The sequence below is a fragment of the Mustela putorius genome, unplaced genomic scaffold (genome assembly GCF_011764305.1).
Source record: "Mustela putorius furo isolate JIRA1106 unplaced genomic scaffold, ASM1176430v1.1 tig00000095_pilon_pilon_pilon, whole genome shotgun sequence".
Classification (NCBI taxonomy): domain Eukaryota; kingdom Metazoa; phylum Chordata; class Mammalia; order Carnivora; family Mustelidae; genus Mustela; species Mustela putorius.
In genome coordinates, this window is record NW_025421280.1 from 20,253,773 (window position 1) to 20,276,640 (window position 22,868).

The 22,868-nt window shown below is 57.1% G+C and overlaps 4 protein-coding genes across 6 annotated transcripts; 2 read left to right on the forward strand and 2 right to left on the reverse strand.

Moving 5' to 3' along the window:
* Nucleotides 1–1,512: 1,512 nt before the first annotated feature.
* Nucleotides 1,513–3,943, forward strand: RPL29 (ribosomal protein L29). The gene is made up of 4 exons (XM_004780069.3): nt 1,513–1,626; nt 2,040–2,084; nt 2,399–2,463; nt 3,435–3,943. Exons 2-4 carry the CDS (start codon nt 2,048–2,050, stop codon nt 3,822–3,824), a joined length of 492 nt encoding a protein of 163 aa, XP_004780126.1. The 5' UTR covers nt 1,513–1,626; nt 2,040–2,047; the 3' UTR covers nt 3,825–3,943.
* A 2,198-nt stretch (nt 3,944–6,141) lies between these two features.
* Nucleotides 6,142–11,206, reverse strand: ACY1 (aminoacylase 1). Of its 2 annotated transcripts, none has more exons than XM_013049756.2 (15): nt 10,915–11,206; nt 10,415–10,526; nt 9,701–9,765; nt 9,526–9,630; nt 9,091–9,185; nt 8,730–8,806; nt 8,547–8,636; nt 8,393–8,449; nt 8,000–8,073; nt 7,865–7,914; nt 7,610–7,754; nt 7,440–7,508; nt 6,697–6,776; nt 6,497–6,557; nt 6,142–6,414 (listed from the first exon to the last, which is right to left on the reverse strand). In XM_013049756.2, exons 2-15 carry the CDS (start codon nt 10,506–10,508, stop codon nt 6,250–6,252), a joined length of 1,227 nt encoding a protein of 408 aa, XP_012905210.1. In that variant the 5' UTR covers nt 10,509–10,526; nt 10,915–11,206; the 3' UTR covers nt 6,142–6,249. The 2 variants fall into 2 exon arrangements, with proteins under 2 accessions (XP_012905210.1, XP_004780127.1); XM_004780070.3 differs by having other exon boundaries at nt 10,933–11,205.
* Nucleotides 11,207–12,748: 1,542 nt separating this feature from the next.
* Nucleotides 12,749–19,044, reverse strand: ABHD14A (abhydrolase domain containing 14A). Of its 2 annotated transcripts, XM_013049758.2 has the most exons (6): nt 18,919–19,044; nt 17,626–17,969; nt 14,924–15,135; nt 14,631–14,746; nt 13,312–13,547; nt 12,749–13,106 (listed from the first exon to the last, which is right to left on the reverse strand). In XM_013049758.2, the coding sequence occupies exons 2-6, from the start codon at nt 17,707–17,709 to the stop codon at nt 12,924–12,926; spliced, it is 831 nt and encodes a 276-aa protein (XP_012905212.1). In that variant the 5' UTR covers nt 17,710–17,969; nt 18,919–19,044; the 3' UTR covers nt 12,749–12,923. The 2 variants fall into 2 exon arrangements, with proteins under 2 accessions (XP_012905212.1, XP_012905213.1); XM_013049759.2 differs by lacking the exon at nt 17,626–17,969.
* ABHD14B (abhydrolase domain containing 14B) lies at nt 18,627–22,838 on the forward strand. The gene is made up of 4 exons (XM_004780071.3): nt 18,627–18,769; nt 19,691–19,926; nt 21,148–21,389; nt 21,779–22,838. Exons 2-4 carry the CDS (start codon nt 19,716–19,718, stop codon nt 21,956–21,958), a joined length of 633 nt encoding a protein of 210 aa, XP_004780128.1. The 5' UTR covers nt 18,627–18,769; nt 19,691–19,715; the 3' UTR covers nt 21,959–22,838.
* The last annotated feature ends 30 nt before the right edge of the window (nt 22,839–22,868 follow it).

A 22,868-nucleotide genomic window follows, 5' to 3' on the forward strand; every position in this document is an offset into this window, starting at 1 on the left:
ACTCATGGCACTTGTGCCAATGGACACATACACTAGTAAATAAGAACAGGATTAGAGTCTGGAAAATTCTGTGAAGGAAGCAAAGATAATGAGAGCACAAAAAAACACCTGGGGAGATGGAGTGGAGTGTATCTATTTTATTTTATCGTTATTTTTTATTATAAGAGACTTTTTTTTAAGGTTTTATTTATTTATTTGGCAGAGAGAGAGAGAGAAATCACAAGTAGGCAGAGAGGCAGAAAGAGAGAGAGGAGGAAGCAGGCTCCCTGCTGAGCAGAGAGCCCGATGCGATTCTGGGCTCAATCCCAGGACCCTGAGACCAGGACCCGAGCTAAAGGAGGAGGCTTAACCCTCTGAGCCACCTAGGTGCCCCTGGGTGTATTTATTTTAGATGCCCTATCTAAAGGCCTCTCCAAGAAAGCAGGCATCCAAAGAGCAGTGAGAAGGTAGTCCAGGGGGAGGAATAGCAAGTGTAAAGGTCCTGAAGTCAGAACAAGGATTCAGGGGCGCCTGGGTGGCTCAGTCAGTTAAACGTCTGCCTCCGGCTCAGGTCATGATCTCAGAGACATGGGATGGAGCCCCAGCATCGCACTGCATTAGGCTCCCTGCACTACTCCTTCCCCGCTGCTCATGATCTCTCTCTCCCAAATAAATAAATAAAATCTTAAAAAAAAGAAAAAAAGGAACAAGCATTTATGTTTGGCAGGTAATAAAAAAAGCCCATGGGTTTCGATGGAGAGACGGGAATGATCAGGAGAGGGTTGCCAGGCTTTGGGGAGGTAAAGAGTTTATTTCCAAAGCAAGGAGAGGCCTTTGAAGACTTTCAATGACAAGATCTGCTTTGTGTCTTTAACAACGCCCAGCCCCCACTGCTGTGTGGAGACTGAACTGTGTGGGGAAGAGAGAAGAGTTGTCAGGAGGCAAAGCCTAACTCATTTTCGATGTCCAACAGGCATCTCAGATTTAATGCATCTAAACGGAAACATCTGGATCACTGGCCTCCTGGAAACAAAGCAATAAAAGCCCTGTTCCTCCCAACCTTCCCCATCTCTGTGAACAGTACCAGCATTCACCCAGATGTCCAAGCCCCAAAACTTAAGGGCCATTCTGGCCTCCATCCTCTCCCTGATCGTCTGCATCCCAAGTCCCGGGTACGTATCCACTCTCCTCCACACCCGCTGCCCCGGCTGGGTTCCAGGTTCCCTCGCTCTCCGTGGAGCGGGACACCAGCCTCGTCACAGCTCCCCTGCCTCACCTCTGCCCCCTACAGTCCATCCTCCGCTCAGCAGCCTGGGCTGGGAGAACACAAATCTGTCACTCTTTGCCTAGCACGCATCCCTCAAGGACTCCCTTCGCCTCCGGGACCTCTCACGAGAACTCGGTCCAGGAGCTTGGTCCAGGAGGAATGAATGTAGGTAAAACCTGAAGGTCGCACAGCCAGGCTCGTAGCACCGCCTTTGCGTCGGCTTGGACCGTCCCGGGCTTCGGAACTTTTCTTCCAAGCGCCGGGGGAAGCTTTTCCAGAAGTACCTTCCGGCCTCGACGACCCTATTCCCGTGCTGCACCGCGGCCTTCCTCTCTCCCTTTCTCTTCCGGCCCGAGGCGCTTCGGGAGCCGCGGGCTTCGGTGAGTCTTGGCCGCGCGGTATCTGGAGCCATCCGCGGCTCCCAGCCGGCGGCCGGACGCAAAGCCGGGAAGGACAGGGAGGCCGGATGCATGACTGTGGGGAGCGGAGGGCGTGGGGCGCGGGTGGACCTTGTGGATTCTCGAGGAATGGATGGGAAGAGGGAGAACTCGGATTTGGGGTAGAACGCAGTGTGGTGAGGGAGGGTTGGTTTCAGGGCCGTCTTAGCCGAGCTCTGGAAGCCGGGACCGTGTCGGGTCGTGCTGAGTAAGTGGACGCCGGTGGGAAGCGGCAGCAGATTCAAGGCCTCTGTGCTGCACCTGCGTCCTGGCTTCTGGCCTCACGTACATTCCAGGTCAGCGCCCAGCCAGCCCTGCGAACCCCCCCAGCCCTGATCTCCACTCTCCTCCCCCAGGTGCAGACATGGCCAAGTCCAAGAACCACACCACGCACAACCAGTGTAAGTTCCCCCTCCGGCCTCGGTGTCCCTTCAGACCCTGGCAAGGATGAGTGGTGCTGGGGCAGGGCAAGGGGACGCTGTGGGCCTGGGGCTGGTTTTGTTTTCGCCAGGATGGCGTTTGGGTTACAGTTGAAGAAGCCAGGGGTCCTCTTGAGCTGCCCCCAGGGCTTTGCAGCGGGGGTAAGAGCTGGTGGCAGACCTCGAGGAGACCTGCTCTGGGAAGTGATGGTTTCCCCAGGCTGGCCGGCTGTGATGTTGTCTGGTCTCACTGGAGCAAATCTTGTTTGGTCTAATTCCTTCGCCTCCCCTCGCAGCACGAAAATGGCACAGAAACGGCATCAAGAAACCCCGGTCGCAAAGATACGAATCTCTTAAGGGGGTGAGTGAGAGGGGTGTCCGCTCGGCCCCGGTTGCACAGCCACAGCCTCCCCTGTATCTGTTTCCAGCTGAGCAGCAACATTAGTAGCTGTCCCCCTCGTCTTCCCCGGACTACCAAAGCCCACAGGTTCTCTCTCCAGCCAGCTTTTGCCTGCACTTCATGTCCTGCCAAAACTAACAACCCTTTCCATGACTTTTCCCAGCCCAGGTGGTAACTGCCCAGTCGGGTGTCACCTGCCTCCTGAGGGTAGTTGGACTGTCCTCCTTCCTTATCCAGAGCACTTCAAGGGAAGTGCTGTGTAACTCTTAGAGCCTTGCATTCTACCAGCCTGCGGCCTTGATGGGACCCAGTCAGTGCTGGGCTTGGGGGCTGTGCCGAGGAGTTCTAAGGATTGGCTGGGAAGGCTGAGGCTGTAGGGTCTAAACGGAACGGGGTCCTATCTCTCCCCTGTCCCCTTGGTCTCTGGTCTGTGGAATGAACCATTAAATCTCTGGACCTCGGTTTCCCCGTCTTGGTCTCTTTTTCAGTCTCATTTGCTATATATCTGTTAGACCAGGCTTGATGCTTAACTGACTCCTTCCTTTTAAAGAGGTGGGGGTGACCCTGAGGGGTGTCAGGAAAGCCTCCACCCTGCAGGCCTGGCAGAGGCAGCAGCCTTCGTGTGTTTGTTCTTTCCCTCTGCGCTTGCATTTGAGCTTCATTGGGCTCTGGGCTTGTAGCCCTGAAAATACGGTCTGTGTGTGGCATTAGCAGAGTGGAGTGTTGGCCTTGGGTGTTTAGTGCATGTTTCTCTACAGGTAGTTTGTAAGGGATGTAGATCTCAGCATTTAAGTTTGACGTAATGCTGTCTATGCCCCCAGTAGGGCTTGGCTGGAGCCCCGTAGTCTCCTGGGTACAGGTGTGGAGAGGGCCACCGGCAGTGGCTTGAGGCCCCACATGCACTTAGAGCCTTTGCTTGCCTTGCCTTCCAGGTAGACCCCAAGTTCCTGAGGAACATGCGCTTTGCCAAGAAGCACAACAAGAAGGGTCTGAAGAAGATGCAGGCCAACAACGCCAAGGCCATGAGTGCACGTGCCGAGGCTATCAAGGCCCTCGTCAAGCCCAAGGAGGTCAAGCCCAAGATCCCAAAGGGCGGCAGCCGCAAGCTCAATCGACTTGCCTACATCGCTCACCCCAAGCTCGGGAAACGTGCTCGTGCCCGCATTGCCAAGGGTCTCAGGCTCTGCCGGCCAAAGTCCAAGGCCAAGGCTCAAACCAAGGCCCAGGCTTCGGCTGCGACTCCGGCTCCAGCTCCAGCTCCTGCTCCTGCTGCAGCTCAGACTCCCAAAGGTGCCCAGGCCCCCACAAAGGCTCCAGTGTAGAGTCTTCTGTCTGCCAGTGTGAGGACAGAAGGACTGGTATGACCCCTGGGCTTCTATCCGCATGGGGCTGGTGTCCTCCTGTGCTATTTGTACAAATAAACCTGCGGCAGGATCTGTCATTTGGCCTGTGTCTGTGGTCCAGGGACTGGAGTATGGGTGAGAGTTGGGGGAAATGGGGCCCTGGAGTACAAGAAAAGGACCTAGTGAAAGACATGGTGGAGGGCTTTAAGGAGGCTGGGGCACATCGTCTGCTGGCTTGGGCAGTCTGGTGGAGAAAGAGAAGTCCCAAATACCCTGGTAAGCCTTAAAGTTTACCCTGGGGATAAAGAGAAGGACCCTGCTGAGTTTTGGACTCTGGCCTGAGGCGGTCCAGACTTAGGCTTAGTCTAGTGTACTCAGTCAGCATCCACCACTCTGGGTTGTGCTGGGGCCTGTGGGACACAGGGCTGTGGGGGCACCACCTTAACTAGCACAACTGGGCCAGACCTGACTGTCCCCCCTGGATCAGCTGCTTCATCTGCAGAGTAGAGCAGCTAGCAAAGCAACTGGTATAGAGTTCTAGGCATTCGTGGAGGCTTCCTTAGAAGGTGCCAAGCGTATCACTTCCTGGTCATGCAGTCCTCAGAAGCAGTCTTTGAGTATGGTTGTCCTGTAACATGTGGACCAGCCTTGGCCACATGGGGGGGTTCTGAAAGGGTTGCACTTCCTGGGGCACCTGGCTGGCTCAGGTGGTTAAGCATCCAGACTCTTGATTTCAGGCTCAGGTCATGATCTCAGGGTTCTGGGATCAAGCCCCGAGGTGGGTCTCCTGCTCAGGAAGGGGTCTGCGCTCTCCCCTGCCCCTCCCTACCCGCTGCACATGCACACACTCCCAGATCTTAAAAATGGAGGCAACAGGTAACATCCCATGATAAATGGTCCCTCTTGCTCTAAAGTAGGTATTCTCTTTGTTTCATATGGAAGAACACTCAAGATCGCGGAGCTCTGGGACGGAAGTAGCACTGGGACCCAGGCAGCCCATGTGGGACCCCAGAAAGTTTGCACAGTCAGGGCTGGGCTGCTAGCTCCTGACTGTCACCCTGGCATGCTCTGGGTGGTGACCGCCCAACACCAAGAGGTGTCAGTTAGGTGGGGTCTTGAACCAGGATCAGGTTTTCTGTCCTGAAGGTAGTTTGGCCCAGCCTGAGGTCATCAGGTCGGGTGGCTTCTAGTAAGGCCTGTGTTATAGTCCCCATGATGGCATGAAGACTCTGTCATCCTGCTGCAGTCCGAAGAGGGAGGCCACACCCCACCCAGGTGAGGGGCTTCAGCTAGGCTTAAGGTCACAACCAACTTGCTATCAGCCTCTAGCTCCCAGATGGCACCTCCCTTGTATAGAAAGCACAAGTCCCTAGTTTTTGCATCTCAAGTCTTGATTCCCATTACCTACAACCTATGTGGCATCGGGCAAACTATTCTAGCAGAGCTTCTACAGGGGCTCAGTGAAGCCTGCCCCCAGGGGCTGCTGGGAGGGCTCAAAGCAGATGGAGCTGGCCCAAGTCCTGTCCTGGCACAAGCAGCGGCTGGAGGCCACAGAACCCGGCTGTGGACTTCCTTTGGCCACAACTAGAACGTCAAACCATTGCCCTCCGTCTCACCCCATGCCTGCGGAGGCCCAAACAGGACTGGATCACATCAGCTAGAGGAGCCATAGTGACTCTTGGTCCTGCCCGGAGCCCCACTGAGCAGGGCTGACATACCAAAGCCTCACTCGGCTACTCAGCACACACTGATCCCTGCCCGAGGTGTAGGGACCCTCAGATGAACTGACCTGGTCCACCAGAGTTCCTGCTCCTCTGTGACTCATGCTCCCAACACCAGAGCAGGGGCTACACCCCCTTGCTGTCATCCTGAGGGGCTGATGAATGTTAGCAGTTGTGGCGTTTCAGCTCTCCCTCTACTCGCCCCACATCTGGCAGGGCTCAGCTGGCCTTCAGCTCTAGTCCTGTCACAGGATCCTGAGTTGTTCCCAGAAAGCCAGAAGTGTTTCCCTGGCTATGCTTTGGTTTCCTCCTTAGAATGGTGTCCCTGACCTTTTAAGTCAGAAAAAGGTGTAGTGGCCACTGAGAACAGGAACTATGGTCCCTTGATGCTGGGCACAGACATGGCTGGGTGGTAGTGGATGAGTGTGCTGTAGGGCACAGAGCAGCACGGGGTCATACGTAAGTACCCAGAGCCACAGTTTTACCATCTGTGAAATGAAGATGGGAATCTCATGGCCCCAGAGAATAACAGAATCCCTGCTCCATGAATGTCCTTTTTCTCAGTACTGCAGAACTGGCCCTGTCCACACGCAGACTTTATTGTTGAGTGTGGGGCAGAGGGATCCTTGCCTTGACACTGGTCTGGTGGACGCTCCTGGGGTAGAGGTTGGGGAGCCCGGGACTCAGCCATCACTGGGCAGGGCAGGCACACTAGCCAGAGCAGGCAGCAGCCGTGTGTATATGTCAATCCCACGGAGGAACACGGCCTCGTGCAACCGTTCATCATGGTCGTGCAGCAGCACAGGTGTGCGGTTCATGGGTGAGAAACCCAGCGCCGGGACCCCCACCTGCAGGGCGGCAAGGAGAAGCCATGAGGAGAAGGGCCAGCATCCAGGACCACCCCCTGCCCACCCACTGCAAACAGCTCACCGCACGGAGGTAGCGGCTATCGGTGGCAGCGGGGAAGATCTCTGGCTCCAGAGTGAGCTTCCTGCGGAGAGAGGAGCCTGGTGAATGAGGAGGCAGAGAGGGGAGAGGGCAAAGGAGAAACTGAAGGGGCAAAGGAAGGTGGAAGGGAGGCAGGAGGAGAAGAGAGGAAAGGGGAAGAGAAAGGCTGCCCATGTGCTCACATGTCCTTGAAGGCCTCGCTAAATGCTGCCCACCAGGGGTCTGAGTCATCAGTAGATGTCACTCGCGACTCCGTCCACTTCTGGAAGGGGGGCAGGATAGCAGGATCAAGACAGGGCCTGGACATCTTCCCCTATTCTTCACAGGCTACTCTGAGCCTGGCCTAGGCACACACCCACTCAGCCCCACCTTCTACCGCGGCTTCCACCCACCTACCCAGATAGCCAGCCGGCCGGTCCAGCCACAGGCCCTCTTTCAGTCCCTTAAAGGCCACAGGTCTGGGACCTGCCCTCCATCTACTTACTTCCTGTCCAGCTTTCCTATCCTATCTTCTTCCTAGAGACCTAGGATAGGAGACCTAGGAGACCTAGGACCTGGCTCTCCCAGACCTCTCAGACTGGCCAAATGCTTGTTACAGGTTCTCAGAGTGCGGGGTCCCACCCCTTCCTAAACCGAGTGTGTTCAGACTCATATAAAAGTAGTAGTATATAAATGTTTAATTGAGGTCTTTTCGTCTCTTCATGCTGTAAGAACGATGAGGCCGTGAACTGTGTCTAATTTCAGTCCTACGGTATCCCCAGCACTCAACGGTGACCTGCACCATGACTGCTTGTTGAATAAAATGTGTCCCTCACAGCTACAGACACCCAGATGTAGCCGAGCACCCACTACCACCAGGACACACACCCAGCAAGCCCAGGCTCCCCAGCTCCCACAGCATCTGACCATGGGTCCCAGCTGATACCTGAGCAAACTCGAAGGTGACCCCCTCACCAGCTGCCCGGCACCAGCCCTGCAGCTGCTCCTCGAAAGCCTGTGAGAAGGGAGATGAGCTGACCTCTCCGGCTTTCCCTGAGCCTCCAGCCTAGGACTGAAGACCCGGCTCCCCGCTCCAAACCCAGGCAGAGAGGGCACCTTCAGGTCCACGTCTGGTGCCACACGGAAGTCAAAGCTGGCGCTCATAGTTGCAGGTACCACATTATAGGCCACGCCACCCTCTAGCTTGGTCAGGTTCACGGAGGTCACAGCCCCGGCCTTCAGGTGGGGGTCTGACTGCAGCCTGCGGTGGGAGGCGGGGCAGGGGCAGCAGGGGGAACAGCAGATGAAGAGCCTCCCTTCTCTGGCAGGGCCACCCCCGAGACCCCCATCCTCTTTCCCAGGCTGCCTCACCTCTGCCTCTCCTTCTCCCGGAAAGCCAGGACTGAGCTCACCACCTTGTGCTAGGAGAGTGTGAGGTCAGATGTGAGTGTGGCCCCAGGAGAGAGCCTCGGGGATTCCCAAACTCCCTCCCTGTGTGCCACGCACCAGCTTCTCTGCTGCCGTGTCCTCGATGAAGCGTGAGCTGTGGCCTGGCTTCCCAGTGCTCGAGATCCGCACCCCTGGGAGATGAGGGAGAAGGAGGTGTCTTCAGCATGGGAGGGGCTGGAAAAGTGACCAGCCTGGGGGCGGGCCCCAGCCTTCCCCTCATCCCAAGCTGATCTGGCAGGGTTGTTCTCCTTAGAACGCAAGGTGTAGAGCTGGTTTCTGTCCATGGGGGGCTTCCCTCAGAAGCTCAGGAAGAAGTCCAGGTGGAGAGGGGCTCTGGCTACTCAGGCCCCGACATGCTGCATGACTCTTGGGAGGCCCCTCTGGCCCCTCTCCCCTTCTGGCCTGGCATCCCAGTGCACAATGACGCCCTCCCTCCAAGCCCATACTCACACCAGGGGCTCCGCTCACTGTAAAAGACAGTGAAGGCATCAGTGGGGTTGGCCAGGCCTGGGGAGGGAGAGGGGATTCAGAGCGTGGAGTGGCCCAGCCCCTAACAGCCTCTCTGTCCCCCACCAGCCGCTCAAGGGCCTGCCAGCCTGTTCACCTTCATCCAGGGCAAAGCCAGCCCTCAGGGCCTGGAACTCGGGCCGCCGTACAAACAGCTCCATGCCTTGGTGACCCCCAACTTCCTCATCTGTCAAAGCAGCAGGGACACGAGATGAAGGATCTGTCCCTATCGCCAAAGCCTCCTGCTTCTGAAAAGTGGCTCTCCCCAAGCCACTCCTACCTGGCACAAAGGTCATGTGGATGGTCCTGGGGAAATGGTGGCCCTCGGCCTTCAGCCTCCTCACAGCCTCCAGGTACCTGAGGGGCAGTGACAGGGTATAAGCCAGGTGCTGGGGGAGCCACCAGATATTTGGGTGGGCAGGCTGGAGCCCTGGGCCCCTGCAGCCTGCTCTGCCCCAGCCTGGCAGGGGACTCTGTCCTTCAGTCTCCCCATCCATGTCAAGGTGAGAATTCCTGTTCAAGATAAGGGGTCAAGGTGTTCCTTGGCATTGAGATTCTCCAATCACACCCACACCAGGCCCTGGGTCAATTCAGTGAGCCAGAAGGGGCACTGTGGGGGATGGGAAATGGAGGACACTCACTGGATGCTGACACACTTCATGTCCTGGGTACCCCTGGCATAGATGTAGCCCTCAGCATCCTTGAAGGCCTCAAAGGGGTCATGACTCCAGTGTTCCTGGGGCGGAGATGAGAAGAAGCCCCAAATTTAGTCATTAATCTACTCTGTTCAACTGTGCCCCTGATCTAGAAGCCTACCCTAGGGTTGGGGTGACAAGTGGGGTGGTGAAGGGGACAGAAGCGAGCCAAGTGCAGCAGACTGCAGTCCCTCATCTCTGCTCCCACTGCTACCCCCGGCACAGAACGGACCCCTGGGAAAAGGCTGCCTGAACATAGTCATGTCCTATGAGATCGGGAGTCAATTTCAAGACAAGCCCCTGAGGCTCTCTGGGGTCCAATGGGGGGTCTGAGTCATCTGTGTACCCCAAGGCCTGCACTGCTTCCCACGCCCCACACACCTTGAAAACAGGCACCACGTCCGTGTGAGAGTTGAGTAAGACAGAGGAGAGTCTGGGGTTGGTGCCCGGCCATGTCAGAATGGTCACCACACGGCCAGGTGCCACCTGGAGAGGACCAGGAGGTGAGCGGGTGCCCTGTGGCCACCTCCCCGCCCCATGACAGGCCTAGGCTCACCTCCACTTTCTGACAGCCTAGGCCCAGCTGGCACGCTCTCTCCTCAAGGAAGGCCACGGCAGCCCCTGGGGACACAGAGAATCTTGGGGCTGCTTCTGCCTACCCACACCTCCCACCAGCCCAGGCAAAGCTAGGGGTATATCCAGAGAGGGGAGCCCATGCTGAAACAGGCTGCTGCCTCCGCACTGCAGTTCCACACCCCTCGGGGACACCTGCATTTCTGTCTCCAAGGGAGAAGATATCTTTGGCCAGTCAGTGACCCTTTGTGGAATGTCAGGTGGGAAGTCCATAGTTAGAAACAGGAGTGGCTGCTCTCTTCCTTAGGGATGGGAAAACTGGTGCACAGGCATGAGATTCACCCCATGTGCCCCAGTTGGTAAATACGGGGCAGGCGTTTGGATCCATGTCCACAATTCCCAGCCACCAAGCTTGATTTCCTAAGGGCTGTGGTCTTTGTCCTGCCCAGTAGGCTTCTGGAGCTCCTTCCCTTGGAGCTGTCTGGTCTCTCCTCCCCGACCTCAAACCCGGGGCAGTGAGGCGAAGTTGTTCCCGAACCAGCCACTAGTCCGCTGACCTGGGGAACCGCTAGGGGCGTGGAGGTGCCAGTTGAGGCAACAGAGTGGGACTTAGCGGGGTGACAGTGGTTGGAGTCTGGTGTAAGGCAGTCCCCGCCCCGGGACCCCACCGCAGGCCCTGGAACCGCCGCGTTCTCACCGTAGTCCGGCTGGGGCTGGACCGTGCGGATGCGCAGGTACTGGCGGAAGAGCGTCACGGACGGGTGCTCGCCCTCGCGACCCTCGCTGGCCATGGCGCTGCGCGCGGTGAGCTAGGGGCAAAGCGAGCGGCTACCTACCCCTCCCCGCCGCTGCGGCCCCGTGGACTCCATCTACTCACGCCCCTGCCCCAGGGCGTTTCCCCGCACGTCCCACAGGGAGAAGACCCCCTGTTTTCGGAGCCCCCATTCTGTTTCAGGAGGTGTTCTAGTCGCTTTCAACACATTTCCATATTGAATCCGCCAAAGAACCCCGGGAAGTTCGTGCCTCTGCATGCCTGCCTACTTTACAGACAGAGGAGAAGGCTGAGGCTGAGAGATTCAGAGACAGCTAGACAGTAGCTGAGCCCGTTCTGAACCCAGACATGGGCTCTTCCTACCCTCCTCAAAAAAATTTTCCCGACTGCCCGGATTTTATGCCACATAACCCCAGTCCCTTTACCCCTCTCCGGGGTCCCACCTCGCTCTCTGCTGCTCTTGGGCAGGCGCCTGCTTCTCAGCGCCAGCCCCGGACTGTGGCCCAGGGCTCAGGGTCCTGCGAGGTCGAGGGCTCAGAACCGCCCCCTCCGCCCACCACGTGGCCGGACCGGATCCCGGGGCGGGGCCGAAGACTGCGAGCAAGGGCCACCTACGTCCCCGCGGCCGCGACGACGAAGGTGTCTTCGCCCGCCCCAGGTTCCGACCTCCTCTCGGATTACGGGATCCTGCGATCCTCCCCGGGGTCAGCCACCGCAGCCGCCGCCAGCTCCGCCCCCGCGGCCGTCTGCCCGCCCCGGCCGGCCCCGCCCCCGGCCTGCCCCGCCGCCAAGCCCGCCCCCAGGCTCCGCCCCGCTGGACTAGTCTGCGAGCCGCGGGTGGTCCCGCCCGGAGAGGGCTCTACCTCCCGCAATCTCCAGATGGGGCGGGGTAGAGAGGAGAGCTGATTCTGACACAGGAGGGGGCATCTGCCCGCTCAGGCGCCCCTCTTGGGGTACAGCGCTACAAAGTCCTGCCAGAGCTGGCCCCGCCTACTCCCCCGTCCCCTCCCGCGAGTCTCTTGATTTCTTCCCTTTCCGTGTCTCAGCTCCTCAGGCCAGGTCCCCGCTGATTGCCTCAGCCCCCTGTGTGGACAGGTTTTTGGTTAATAACTGTCCCCTGTAAGTTCCAGAAGGCTGGCTGCTCCATGTACCCACAGGATTCTGTCGCCGCGGGGGGTGGGGGGCACAGAGCGGTGTCAGAGAAGCCGCCAGACACGTGCCAGGAACGGAGGATAAAGGGGCAGAGGAGAGGCACATGTGTGACTTCGTGTGAGATCATGCGAGTGTGCCACTGTGGGAGGTAATCCAACAGTGTGTATCAGCGTGCATGTGTGTGACAACGCGAGTGTGAGATGTGGCTGGTGTGGCAGCGTCTGTGTGACAGAGGATGTCATGGTGAGAAGATGTAACCAGACGGCTTGTATGATCATGTGAGAGGGGCTGAGCAGCACAAGAGCCTACATGTGGCATACTCTTGGCTGACCCTGTGCCAGGCTCCCTGGCTCTCGTGCAGCCACCAGAGAGGGAGGATAAAGAGGCACAGGTGTCCCACTGGCCACCCCCAGGCTGCACACAGTTGTAGCTGCCCACTTGGGTGTCTGGGTGTCCTTTGTACTCTCAGCCAGTTCTGCCCCCTGCTATAGGGGCTGAGTCAGTGTGGGGAGAGGCAGGGCTGAAGACTTCAACCTTTGTGCTCCGAGGAGGCAGACTGGGAGGGAAGGGAAGGGGAGGGGGGTCCGTCCCAGTCCTCCTGGGGTTTAAGTTTGATCTGCTTGCTGACCCATACATACCCAGGGGCAAGCAGGCTTGGCAGTTCACCACCAGTGCTGTGTTAATTGTTAAACCACATTCCCCACTTCTATCCCTACACATCCTGTTCCCTTTGGCCATAGGTACTGCATTCCTGACTCACTGGCACAACGGCTAGACCCTGGACTTCTTACCAACCCCAGTGGTCACACGACAACAGTAACACCTGCTCCCCCAGACCCCCACAAGCCCCGTGAGACCAAGTGCTCTATATACCTAGACTGAGTCCACTTTAAAACCAAATTTTGAGCCAGGAATTACCATCATGCCCGGTTTACAGGTGAGGAAACTGAGTCACAGAGTAGTGAGGGCAGCTAGCTAAGAAGTAGACCATCTTGGGCTGCTGAAGCCTCCCTCCAGCTCCCAGCCCCCAAGCAGTCCCGGACCTGCCTCTCACTCCCACCCCACCTGCTGCAACCCCAGCAAACAGGACCTGCCACTCCCCAGACATGACAAAAAAATGTGTTTTTTTTTTTTATTGTGCCTGTGAGATGAAATGAGAGGTCCCGACTAGGCCCGGCCCTCTGGCCTCCACCCTCCAATCCCAGGGGCTGCCTCCCTGGTGGGGCACTGGTCCAGACTCTCCCAGCTCAGGCCAGGCCTGGGGCCTGGTCAGTGGGTGAATTCAAGGCAGGCGGTCAAGGAAGGCCAGGAGGACAAGATGGAAGTCTTGCGGCTTGTGGAGGTAGCAGGCGTGGCCTGCATCACGCAGCTTCACCACAGAGTGGTTGGGCAGGTGGCGGAGCTGCCGCAGTGACTCTCGGGCCAGGATACGGTCCAGCTCCCCATACAGGATGAGAGTCGGGGTCTGCAGGGCAAGGCAAGGGGCTGTGATTCTGGGGCCTGACGGTGACTGACCCTCTTGCCACCTCTTTAGGAAATCTTTCCCAAACGCCCCACCTCTTTCTATCCAGATGAGGCCATATGTCCTCCAACTGAGACCTGAGTCCTTCCCCCCCATGACTGGAGCCAGGGATAGGAAGCTGGACCTTTGGAAACCCTCCTTCCAGTACCTTCACGGCCCAGAATTGTTCCTGGGTGTAGTTCTGGGTGGAGGCGGGTGCAATGGGCACAAATCCACGCAGCTGGTGGTGGCCTCGGATCAGGAAGGGCAGGGCGTAGCGGCCACTCAGAGAGGGGCTCACCAAGACGGTATTGTGCACCTCCAGGTCTCGTAGCACTCGCTCCAGGAGCTCTGCCCGCCCTGCTTCTGTGCTTGCCTCCTTGGAAGGTGCCGAGTTCCCAAAACCTGGGAACAGCAGGAGGCACCAGCTGAGGGAGGCTGGAAAGAAACCCAGGACTTCCTGCCTCCCCCCTACAGTGGGGGAAGGAGCAGAGGCACAGGTCAGCACTACCCCCAAACTTCCTGGAAGCTATTTTAGGCAATAGGATAGGTCTGCTAGAAAAGCATCTTTCACTCATTAGAGTGGCAAAACTAAAAAGACTGACAATATACAGTGTTGGGGAAGATGTGGGGAAATGGGCACTTTCATCCATGACTGATGGGAGTATAAATCCATGTCGCATTTTTGGAGGGTAAGGTAATATTTGTCAACGTTTTTAAAAATGTGCATCCTCTGACCCATAATGATTCTTGGTAGCTACCCTATAGAAATTATTGCCTCCACGCTCAAAGAAACATGTCCAAAGTTGCTTCAGCTTCATGCCTCAAGCATTTCCACTGACGCTGGAAACTCTAAATCAACTTATGTATCTACCAGTGGAGGAATGGGCAGATGTTCATAGTGACTGGCCTGCTCTATGAGATATGGTATTGGGGGAGAAAACCAAGCTACAGAGAGATTTGCTAAGCCGACAGGACACGAGTCATGTTTCTACCCTCACCACACAATCCTGAATATTGTCTGTCTTTCTATATAGGGATCCCCTGGGCACCCCCAGACTGCTGGGAGTAGGCATGGGTCTCTGAGGACGTCACTCTCTCTTGGTTTTTAAAGATAAGAATGATAGCATAAATCATGTGCACAGCTAAAAAACTGAAAAGCTACCTAGTTTATCATAAAAAGTCCAGTGAGATCTCTCTGTGCAAGCTCTTGGGAAGTGAGTCGCATTTCTATTTCTATTTCCCATGCTCTGGGACATGCCACAGTCCACATTCTAGCTTCAAAGGTAGAAAATAAAGACACAGACCTTCTAGCATTGCCATCTTGTGTTACAACCTGCCACTGCTTGTCCAGACGCTGGGGTTCAAATCCCCCCCAACCCAGCCATATCGTAAGGCTTTTCTACCCCTCCAAGTCCTCCCTTGGGAAGCTGCCCCCTTGTGCCTGCCGAATGTTGCTTCCCTAGACCCCGGAGTGGGGGCTCTCACCTGGGAGGTCAAGGGCCACGGCCCGGTAGCCCCTCTGCGCCAGCAACTGTAGTGTGCCCAGCTGCTCCCACGTGTGCGAGTTAAAGGCCTTTCCGTGGAGTAGCATCACCTCCACCCTGTGGGCACACAGGGGAGTGTGTGTCCTTGGGGTCTGGAAATGGGCCGCCCTTCTTTCTTTCTAGGCTTTTCCCACTGCCCTCCCAGGCCCTGAGCACCGTGAGTTGAGCTGGGATCCCACACAGGGACTCCCCTTGGACCTAGTCCTTCCACTACACCCTGAGGTCAGCACCCACCTGCGTGCCCGGTGGAGTGGCAGCACCTCGCGGTAAAAGATGGGGGAGTTGCCAGGGGTGAGACCAGCCAGGATTGTGACATTGGGGCCTCCCCAGAGCCATGAGGTCTGCTCAGGGGGGCCTGGCAGCCCCACGTACAGTAGCAGCATGAGCAGCAGGCCCAGGCCCAGCAGGGCTACCTGGGACCGGCTCATGGAAGTCTGTACCACAGTCTGGAGGAGAGGAGAGGAAGAAGAGGCTGGGGCTGTGTCCCCACCAGTTCCCCTGGACCCCACCCCCAAACCCCACCCAGAAGCCCTCAGTCAAAGGAAGAGCTCAGCCCTTGCCCTTTGTCCTGCTCCGAGCAGGGGTCTGAGGGTTCATATCCAACTACTCCGCACATGCAGGGGCAAGGGCTCAGATCCCCTGAAGCCTGAGAAGGAGCATCTGAGATCTTTCTGGAGACACACAGATGCTCAATAACCACCATCATCACTGTGCCAGCTAAAACCAGTGCTTATGACAGCCAGATCCTGTGCTTGACCCTTCCCATACGAGGACTCACAAATCCACAGAAGAACACTGGGAAGCAGATAGGATTATAGTTCTCTTGCAGATGAGGAAACAGGCTCAGAGAGGTAAATTCTTTTGCCCAAAATGCAGAGTAGCAGGTAGAGGAGCTGGGACTTGAACCCAGAACTGGGCTGCTAACCATCAGGCTACACTCAGCTTGCCAAGGAAGAAACCACGGGCCTGGGAGGTGAGGAATGAACTGGAGCTTTGCTGGTAGACAGAGTTGTCAGAGTCATTAAAGTGAAAGACTGGGGATGCCTGGGTGGCTCAGTCAGTTAAGTGTCTGCCTTCAGCTCAGGTCATGATCCCAGGGTCCTAGGATGGAGCCCTGTGTTGGGCTCCTTGTTCAGCAGGAAGCCTGCTTCTCCCACTGCCTGCGGCTCTCCCTGCTTGTGTTCTATCACACAAATAAATAAAATCTTTTAAAGAAAATAAAAGGGGAAAGACTATGTATAAAGCCCCATTTCACTGACAGACAGCATGTTTGGAAATGGTTCTTTCTTTCTTTCTTTTTTTATCACACTGCATATAATAGTGCTTAAATCAGAATGTGTCTTCCAATTGATGGAAATATGCAGTGCTTTATCTCAGCTGATATTAAGTGGGAGGAGGGCTCATGGAGAACATCTGGAATGGAGAAAGGCTGAGGCATGAGCAGAATGAATGGGCCCAGGGAGGAACATGGTACACCTCGAAATGGAGGCTGGAGAGACGAAAGCTCCCCCACCCGACAGACTCTTGTAGTCTGGGTCCTTTGCCTGTCCAGAGGACAGACATCAGGACCCAGGACCCAGACAGAAGGGTTAGCCCTGCCTTTGAGACTCTGCCTTGCCACTTCCTGGCTATGCGTCTTCAGCTTGTCAGTAAAATGGGGAAAAGGATCACCTTGCATCATCCCTCTCAAGTTTCCTGTGATATTTCAGGAATACAGTGGATTTGACCCAGGGCTGTCCTGTCATTTCTCGGGCCTAGGAGGAGTACACCTGCCTTATTCACAGATTCCAGTGAACACATCTTTATTGGGTGCCAAGTGGGTGCTGGCCCAGCTGGAAACATATTGGGCACCACTCTCCTCTCCTGGGAGCTTTGACAGTGTTTCCCAAGACCCCAGCCCCAGACTCCCAGTCCCTGGGTGGGTGGGCAGTGGCAGCCCTTCTGGTGCCAGTGAAGAGCCAGAAGCTTAAGGAAAGAAGAGGCCGCTGTTCTCTTCTGACCAGGAACAGCAACCTCCAGAGCACCCTGAGCCTAGGCTCCTACCGGTGGGAGGATCCCCGCGGACCTCTCCTTGTGGCAAGCCTGCTGCGAGGGAGAGGCGGGACTTTGGCTGTTGCCTTGGCAACCTAGGCAGCTGGTGCACTAGACCATGGTGGGGGTAAGCTAGCCTGCAAATCAGGCAACTCAGGCAACTCAGCACGCACCAGACAAGCGTGGGGTCGGGTTGGCTGTACCCAACTTAGGTCCTTGGCATACGTGTGGACAATGACACACAGGAGTACACGCGTGCACACAAACAGTCTTGTCCCCACAGCTTTTCTTTTGCACAAGCTATTCCTGGCACGGAATAGGTACAGGCAGACACACTTGGCCTGCGAGCAAGCGATCCCCTGAATTACGTACCCTCAAAACCAGCCACACAGCCAGCCATCAGGAAAGCAGACGGACACACACACACACAGACACACACGCTTTCAAAATCATGCAGACCCTCAAATCACCAGCACACAGTCATATATACACAATCCCCAAACTGCTCCTGCATACAAGAAACACGCACGTACAGGCAAACAGATACATATAGCCTCAAAAATACACACGCACACGTAGCTACACACCCTCAAAATCACGTACACAGAAATGCGCACAGCAGACATACACAGACACGGGCGTACAGACAGACCGACATCCTCCTCAACGTAGGAACGTAGAAACAGACACACACCACATCAACACACGTGTATCCAGACCCCCGAGAACGCACGCAGACCAAAGCCTGGGCAACACACGCAAAACACACTAACACAGGGACACTCGCTGCCCCCCGCAGCGGCCACTCCCACAAGACTCTGCCCTAGGGCCCTGGGGGCAAGGGGCGGAGCCAGGACGGCCCGCCCCCAGGCACCCCGCAGCTTTCACTCCCCGGAGACACTTACCGGGCCGACCGGGATCACCGGGCCGGACACCCCAGCGCGGGCCCCGCCCACGTGGAACCAGCAGCCAAACAGCGCCGCGACCATGGCGCTGCCTCCGCCGCTCTGCGGGCGGCTGCGGGGACCAGGCGGCAGAGAGCGCGGCCGGGGAGGCGCGCTTGCGCAGTCCGCAGTCTCAGGCCCCCGCGCCTCCTAAACCCACGGAGGGGGGCATTCTAGGCGGTGCCCCAAAACACGTAGGCCCGGCCCACTGTCCCGATTTTACCGGATTGTTCTCAGTCCGAAGGCCAGGGGAGAGCCACCGGCTTCTTCCCACCAGGCGGTCTCTATCTTGGGTCAGCCCGTCTCTGTACAGAGGGGGTAAGGATAAGGACTGTCTTAAGGGCCGCAAAAGATGGGTCAAGCCGTAGCACAGTGTCTGGAGAGGAGGCCTCGCTGTTCAATGTCAGATGTTATAGCTACTTGGCGGCTCCTGGTCTCAGTCCAACCGCTTCCCGCACCCCTGCACATACACAGGCACATGCACTCGATCACAGCCCGGGGTGGCCTCTGGGCCTCTTTCACTGCTCTTTATGGCACCTAGCCTGCTGGCGGTATGTGGCCAAGCCAGGCGTGGCAGCCAGGCCGGTACAGGGAGGCAGCGCAGGGCCCGTAGGACTCCCTCTGTTACAGACACCCTGACAAAAAGGCAACATCACACCCATTCTGCAAGCCCAGAAACAGGTTCGGAGACGCTGTGAAAACGGCTGAGGTCACCTGGCTGGACTTTGATAGAATCTCACACTCACGGAGGTCCGGCTTCACCGCTTGCCCGCGCACAACTCTGGGCCTGGGCAGGGTGGGGACGCACGAACCCTTCTCCGCAAGCCTCATCGTGTGCATCTGGGGCAGGCTGCTGGGGCCGCACCCCGCCAGGTGCTTGGAGCACCCGGGGCCGAGGGGTTTGGGGAAACCGAGGCTGCTGGGACAGGAACGATCTAGCGGCAGCGACGGGCCCTGTGACGGCTTGTGGCCACAAGAGGGCGTCCCGTAGCACGGCCTGGTCTCCGCCCTAGGCCGGACCACTTCCCCGCTTCCCAGGCCCGGGCCGCAGTCGCCGCCCGCACTCGCCTGCCTCTTAACTGCGCGATCCTACGCAGCTCCCCAGGTACCGGCCCTGCGCCCCCCGCCCCCCAACCTCTCTTCTTCTGTCCAGTGAAATCCTACTCCCACCCAGCCCAAGTTCCTCCCCTTCCCATCTCGGCTCCCCAGGTCCCCTCCTCGGGTCTGCCCCCAACCTTCCCGCGTGCCCCTTACCGGGCCCAGCGAGCCAGAACCGAAGTCGGCCGAGGGGGTCGAGCGAGCCGCCGCGGCGCCGGTGACCGTGCGTCAGCGCGTTGGGCCCCAGCGGGTGGCGCGCGGGGTACTCCGCATTCCTCGCGGGCCGGAACTCCAAAGCCTTTCCCAGCTCTGCGTTCCTGCTTCCGCCTCTGAAAAATAGGTTTTAAACTCCAACCCCGACCCCCTCCGGCCTGCGGTGCCAACCTACAAACTGTAACAGTGCCTTGAAGAGAAAGAGGTCCATAAGCAAAATAGCTGCTTACTGTCGCTTGAGCACTTAACTGAACTCCCTCTGTGCTAGGAACCTTGTGCAGCGTTTCACATGCAGGAGCTCGTTTAATCCCATCCACCACTGGGAGCTGAGCACTATTGTATTGTATTGTATTGTGCCCCATTCGTAGAAAGGGAGAATAACAATGAGGACAATAATCATAACGGGAGCTCCATGTATTGAGTTCAAGGGCAAGCACCCTCACTTGTCTCTCTCTTTTTTTTTTTTTTTAACTCATTCATTCTTGAGGTAGGTTTTATTGCCACTTATTTCAGAAGAGGAAACTGAGGCCCAATGCCACACAGTTGAGTGGCGGAGGCATAAATAACACCTCGGTCTTCCTCATCTGAAAGCATGTGGAGAGTTCTGGTAGCCTCCTGGAGGCCCCCTTGCTGCTCCCAGAGGGACCCCTGCCCTCTCTGTCCCATTGGGTAGGGGGGTTCTGTGGCTCCTCCTCAGTTTGGCCTTGGACCGCAGGTGCGCCACCAGTACAGCCGCGGTGATGGCCGGAGTGGAGCTTCATGAGGGCACCACCCAGGTGCAGGGCCAGAGCCTCTTCTTCCGGGAGGCTCGGCCAGGCGGTGGGCAGGCTGCCCGCTTCTCAATTCTGCTATTGCACGGCATCCGTTTCTCCTCCGAGACCTGGCAGAACCTGGGCACGCTGCACAGGCTGGCTCAGGCTGGCTACCGGGCTGTGGCCATGGACCTACCAGGTACCTCTGGGGCAAACTTCTCGACCGGGGTTGTGGGGGGCCTCAACGAGGCCTGGGCCCTGGGGCACTGGGAGGACCTTGACAGGGTGCAGTGCCCTCGGCAAGGCCCTTCCAGTTTCTCGGGTCTCGATCCGGGTGTGGTCTGGACACCGTCCAGCTGGTTCTAGCCAGGTTGCCCGGGGTGGTGTCTGAGAGGCTCTGAGCCTGCTTCCTCCTCTGTAATGAGAGCTACAGATTTGGGGGGCTGGCTCTAGTGAGAAGGGACTGAGATATGTGCATATGTCATCGGTACCCAACACCTAAGAATCGGTACTCAGCCAAGTGGAATTAAAATCTTTTGACAGAGCCATAACCGTAGCCTCTGTTGGAAGCCCTAAAGAGTGAGACTGAGTCTCCTGACACATGTGGGGGCGGGGTGGGGCCTGGTGGGTGGCCAAGCCCCCAGTCACCATCCCAGGGACAAAGCCCAGAACTGGGTTCAGTGGTAGGGCAGGAGCAGCCCCAGAACGGCCGTCATAACCTGGACTGGTAGGCCCCAGCCCGTGGAGCCGAGTATGAAGGGGCAGCAGAGCTGACCTGCTCCCCTCACAGGCCATGGCTGGCAGGGTTTCAGGGCCCAAGTGTGGGCCTCCAGGCCCAGATGGGATTGGTTCGGACCATGGGTTGGGCTGATGATCTTCCAGGAAGGTCTTGAGCTAATCTTTTGGGGGTAGGTGGGGCCTGACTCGTTGGAGGGAAGGTACATGTGCAGAGCCAGCTCCTCCACCCCTGTCCACCCTGCCAGCCCTGAGACAGGTGCCTCTTAAGCAGTTAATTCACTTAATTTTCACCGCCACCTGAAATGGCAGATACTTTTTTGTCTCTTTTAACAGATGGGGAAACTGAGCAGCTGAGAGAGGGGTGAGGAGACTTTCCTAAGGTTGCCTAGATAGTTAAGTGGAAAATTGAGACTTGGCCCCAGCTGTGTTGGACTTAAGAGACCAATCCTTTCCAGGACACTCTATGGCTGGGAGAGATAGGCACAGACATAGAGGAAAATGCCTCGTGCTTGCCACAGATAGGATAGATTTAGGTTGCTGTAGGAATAAACTTGGGCACACTGTGTGCTGCTGGAACCTGGCACTGAGAGATTGACCTAGGAGGGCTTCCTGGAGGAAGGGACTGTCTCTTCCATTTTCCCCATTCAATGCTCTTGTCTTTCCCACACCTGAATCCCTGCAGGCCTGGGGCGCTCCAAGGAAGCAGCAGCCCCTGCCCCTATCGGGGAGCTGGTCCCCAGCAGCTTCCTGGCAGCTGTGGTGGACGCCTTGGACCTGGGCTCTCCAGTTGTGATCAGCCCATCGTTGAGCGGCATGTACTCCCTGCCCTTCCTCACAGCCCCTGGCTCCCAGCTCCGGGGCTATGTGCCAGTGGCCCCCATCTGCACTGACAAAATCAATGCTGCGGACTATGCCAGTGTGAAGGTATCCCCATTTGGGAGGCTGAGATGCCCCTGCCCTGAGCAAGAAAGGGTCCATCCTGGGGCCTTTCCTCCACTGGGGGCAGGTTAACGGAGGGGTGTCTTCTTGGGGGAGCTAAACTACCAAACTCTGCCCTTTTGGTTTACTTAGCAGCAGATTCCTGTGCCTTGGCCTGTGCTAAACTGTGTGCCAGAGCAGACAAAAATCCATGCCTCTGTCTCCCAGGAACTGGGGCCTCTCCTACCACCCACGGGGCCAGCTTTTCCCTCCCCTTCATTTGGGGTGGCCCCAGGGAGAGACTGAAGTGGTGGTGGAACTAGAGCTGACCCCCTCTAGGATGTTGGGGCTGGTATGGTAGATCCCTGTTTACTGTTTCCCTTTCATTTCTCTAGACCTCAACTCTTATAGTATATGGAGACCAGGACCCCATGGGCCTGACCAGCTTTGAGCACCTGAAGCAGCTGCCCAACCACCGGGTGTTGGTCATGGAGGGGGCAGGACACCCCTGCTACCTTGACAAACCTGAGGAGTGGCACACGGGGCTGCTGGATTTCCTGCAGGGGCTAGCATGAGACCCAGCCCTGCAGATGGGGGTGGCTGCTGGCCTGCCTTGGGCTCTCTCTGTCTCTTTCCTCCCTCCATGGGTTCCTGCTCATCACATACATGCAACAGGTGTGTCTGTCTATTTGGGTTCTTGTCTCTAGGATCTGTCTTCTCCTCTTCCTCTTTCTCTTGCAGTGACAGACTAAGGAGGTGAAATCAAGAGGAAAAGCCTCAGGAATCAAGAGACGTAATCTGGTGGAGGGTAATCCATTAGATGGGTTTCTCCTATAGGTTTTCCTGTTTCCTCACTCTCCTTCCTCTCCCCTGTGCAGCCTTCCCATCCTGCCTCCAGCCTCTTCCCTGGGCTGCCCTGCAGGGCATTCACACCTCCTACTCCTGCCTCTTAGACCACAGATACATCCATGCCCACTTGCATGCTTACTCATAGAGAGCCATCCATGTTCCCTTCACTCGGGAGCAACCCCATAGGTACAGGCAACTCTGGACTGACACACACACTGCACCTACAGCTTTGCATTGCATGCATTGCATGCGTTCACACACATGCACTCTTGTGCTCTCACACAAGCATTCACATGGGCACACACACACCCTCCCAACCATGCAGCCCCCCACTGTCCAGGAAGGTGGGGACCCTCCTTGTAGGAGACGGTCTGCCAGGCTTAGGAGTAGCCAACCCCGAACTCCATTCACCCACAGGTTGCAGCTGGCCCCAGACCTTGTAACTTCTGATCTCCCTGCTTTCCCTCCTCTTTCTGGGTGCTCCACACCTCCCCAGGTTATTAGGCTTGGATCTGCTCAACCAAGCTTGTTTCCTGCTCTGAGGTTTGGGGGTTGGGGAGACGGAGAGCGGAGTGGAGGTCGGTGAAATAAAGTGATGCAATTAGACCCCGCAGGCTCTTGCTGTCTCCGGAGCGC

Excerpts from the sequence above, each read along its gene's own strand:
- ABHD14A (XM_013049758.2), bottom strand. The coding sequence starts at position 17,709 with ATGGTCGCGGCGCTGTTTGGCTGCTGGTTCCACGTGGGCGGGGCCCGC. Across the intron at positions 15,136-17,625 it reads CGGTGATCCCGGTCGGCCCG|ACTGTGGTACAGACTTCCAT; the intron begins GTAAGTGTCTCC and ends CCTCTCCTCCAG. Across the intron at positions 13,107-13,311 it reads AACAATTCTGGGCCGTGAAG|ACCCCGACTCTCATCCTGTA; the intron begins GTACTGGAAGGA and ends CTTGCCCTGCAG.
- ABHD14B (XM_004780071.3), top strand. The coding sequence starts at position 19,716 with ATGGCCGGAGTGGAGCTTCATGAGGGCACCACCCAGGTGCAGGGCCAG. Across the intron at positions 19,927-21,147 it reads TGTGGCCATGGACCTACCAG|GCCTGGGGCGCTCCAAGGAA; the intron begins GTACCTCTGGGG and ends GAATCCCTGCAG. Across the intron at positions 21,390-21,778 it reads CGGACTATGCCAGTGTGAAG|ACCTCAACTCTTATAGTATA; the intron begins GTATCCCCATTT and ends TCATTTCTCTAG.
- RPL29 (XM_004780069.3), top strand. The coding sequence starts at position 2,048 with ATGGCCAAGTCCAAGAACCACACCACGCACAACCAGT. Across the intron at positions 2,085-2,398 it reads CCACACCACGCACAACCAGT|CACGAAAATGGCACAGAAAC; the intron begins GTAAGTTCCCCC and ends CTCCCCTCGCAG. Across the intron at positions 2,464-3,434 it reads GATACGAATCTCTTAAGGGG|GTAGACCCCAAGTTCCTGAG; the intron begins GTGAGTGAGAGG and ends CTTGCCTTCCAG.
- ACY1 (XM_013049756.2), bottom strand. The coding sequence starts at position 10,508 with ATGGCCAGCGAGGGTCGCGAGGGCGAGCACCCGTCCGTGACGCTCTTC. Across the intron at positions 8,637-8,729 it reads CCACATGACCTTTGTGCCAG|ATGAGGAAGTTGGGGGTCAC; the intron begins GTAGGAGTGGCT and ends CTGCTTTGACAG. Across the intron at positions 8,450-8,546 it reads TGGCTTTGCCCTGGATGAAG|GCCTGGCCAACCCCACTGAT; the intron begins GTGAACAGGCTG and ends CTCCCTCCCCAG.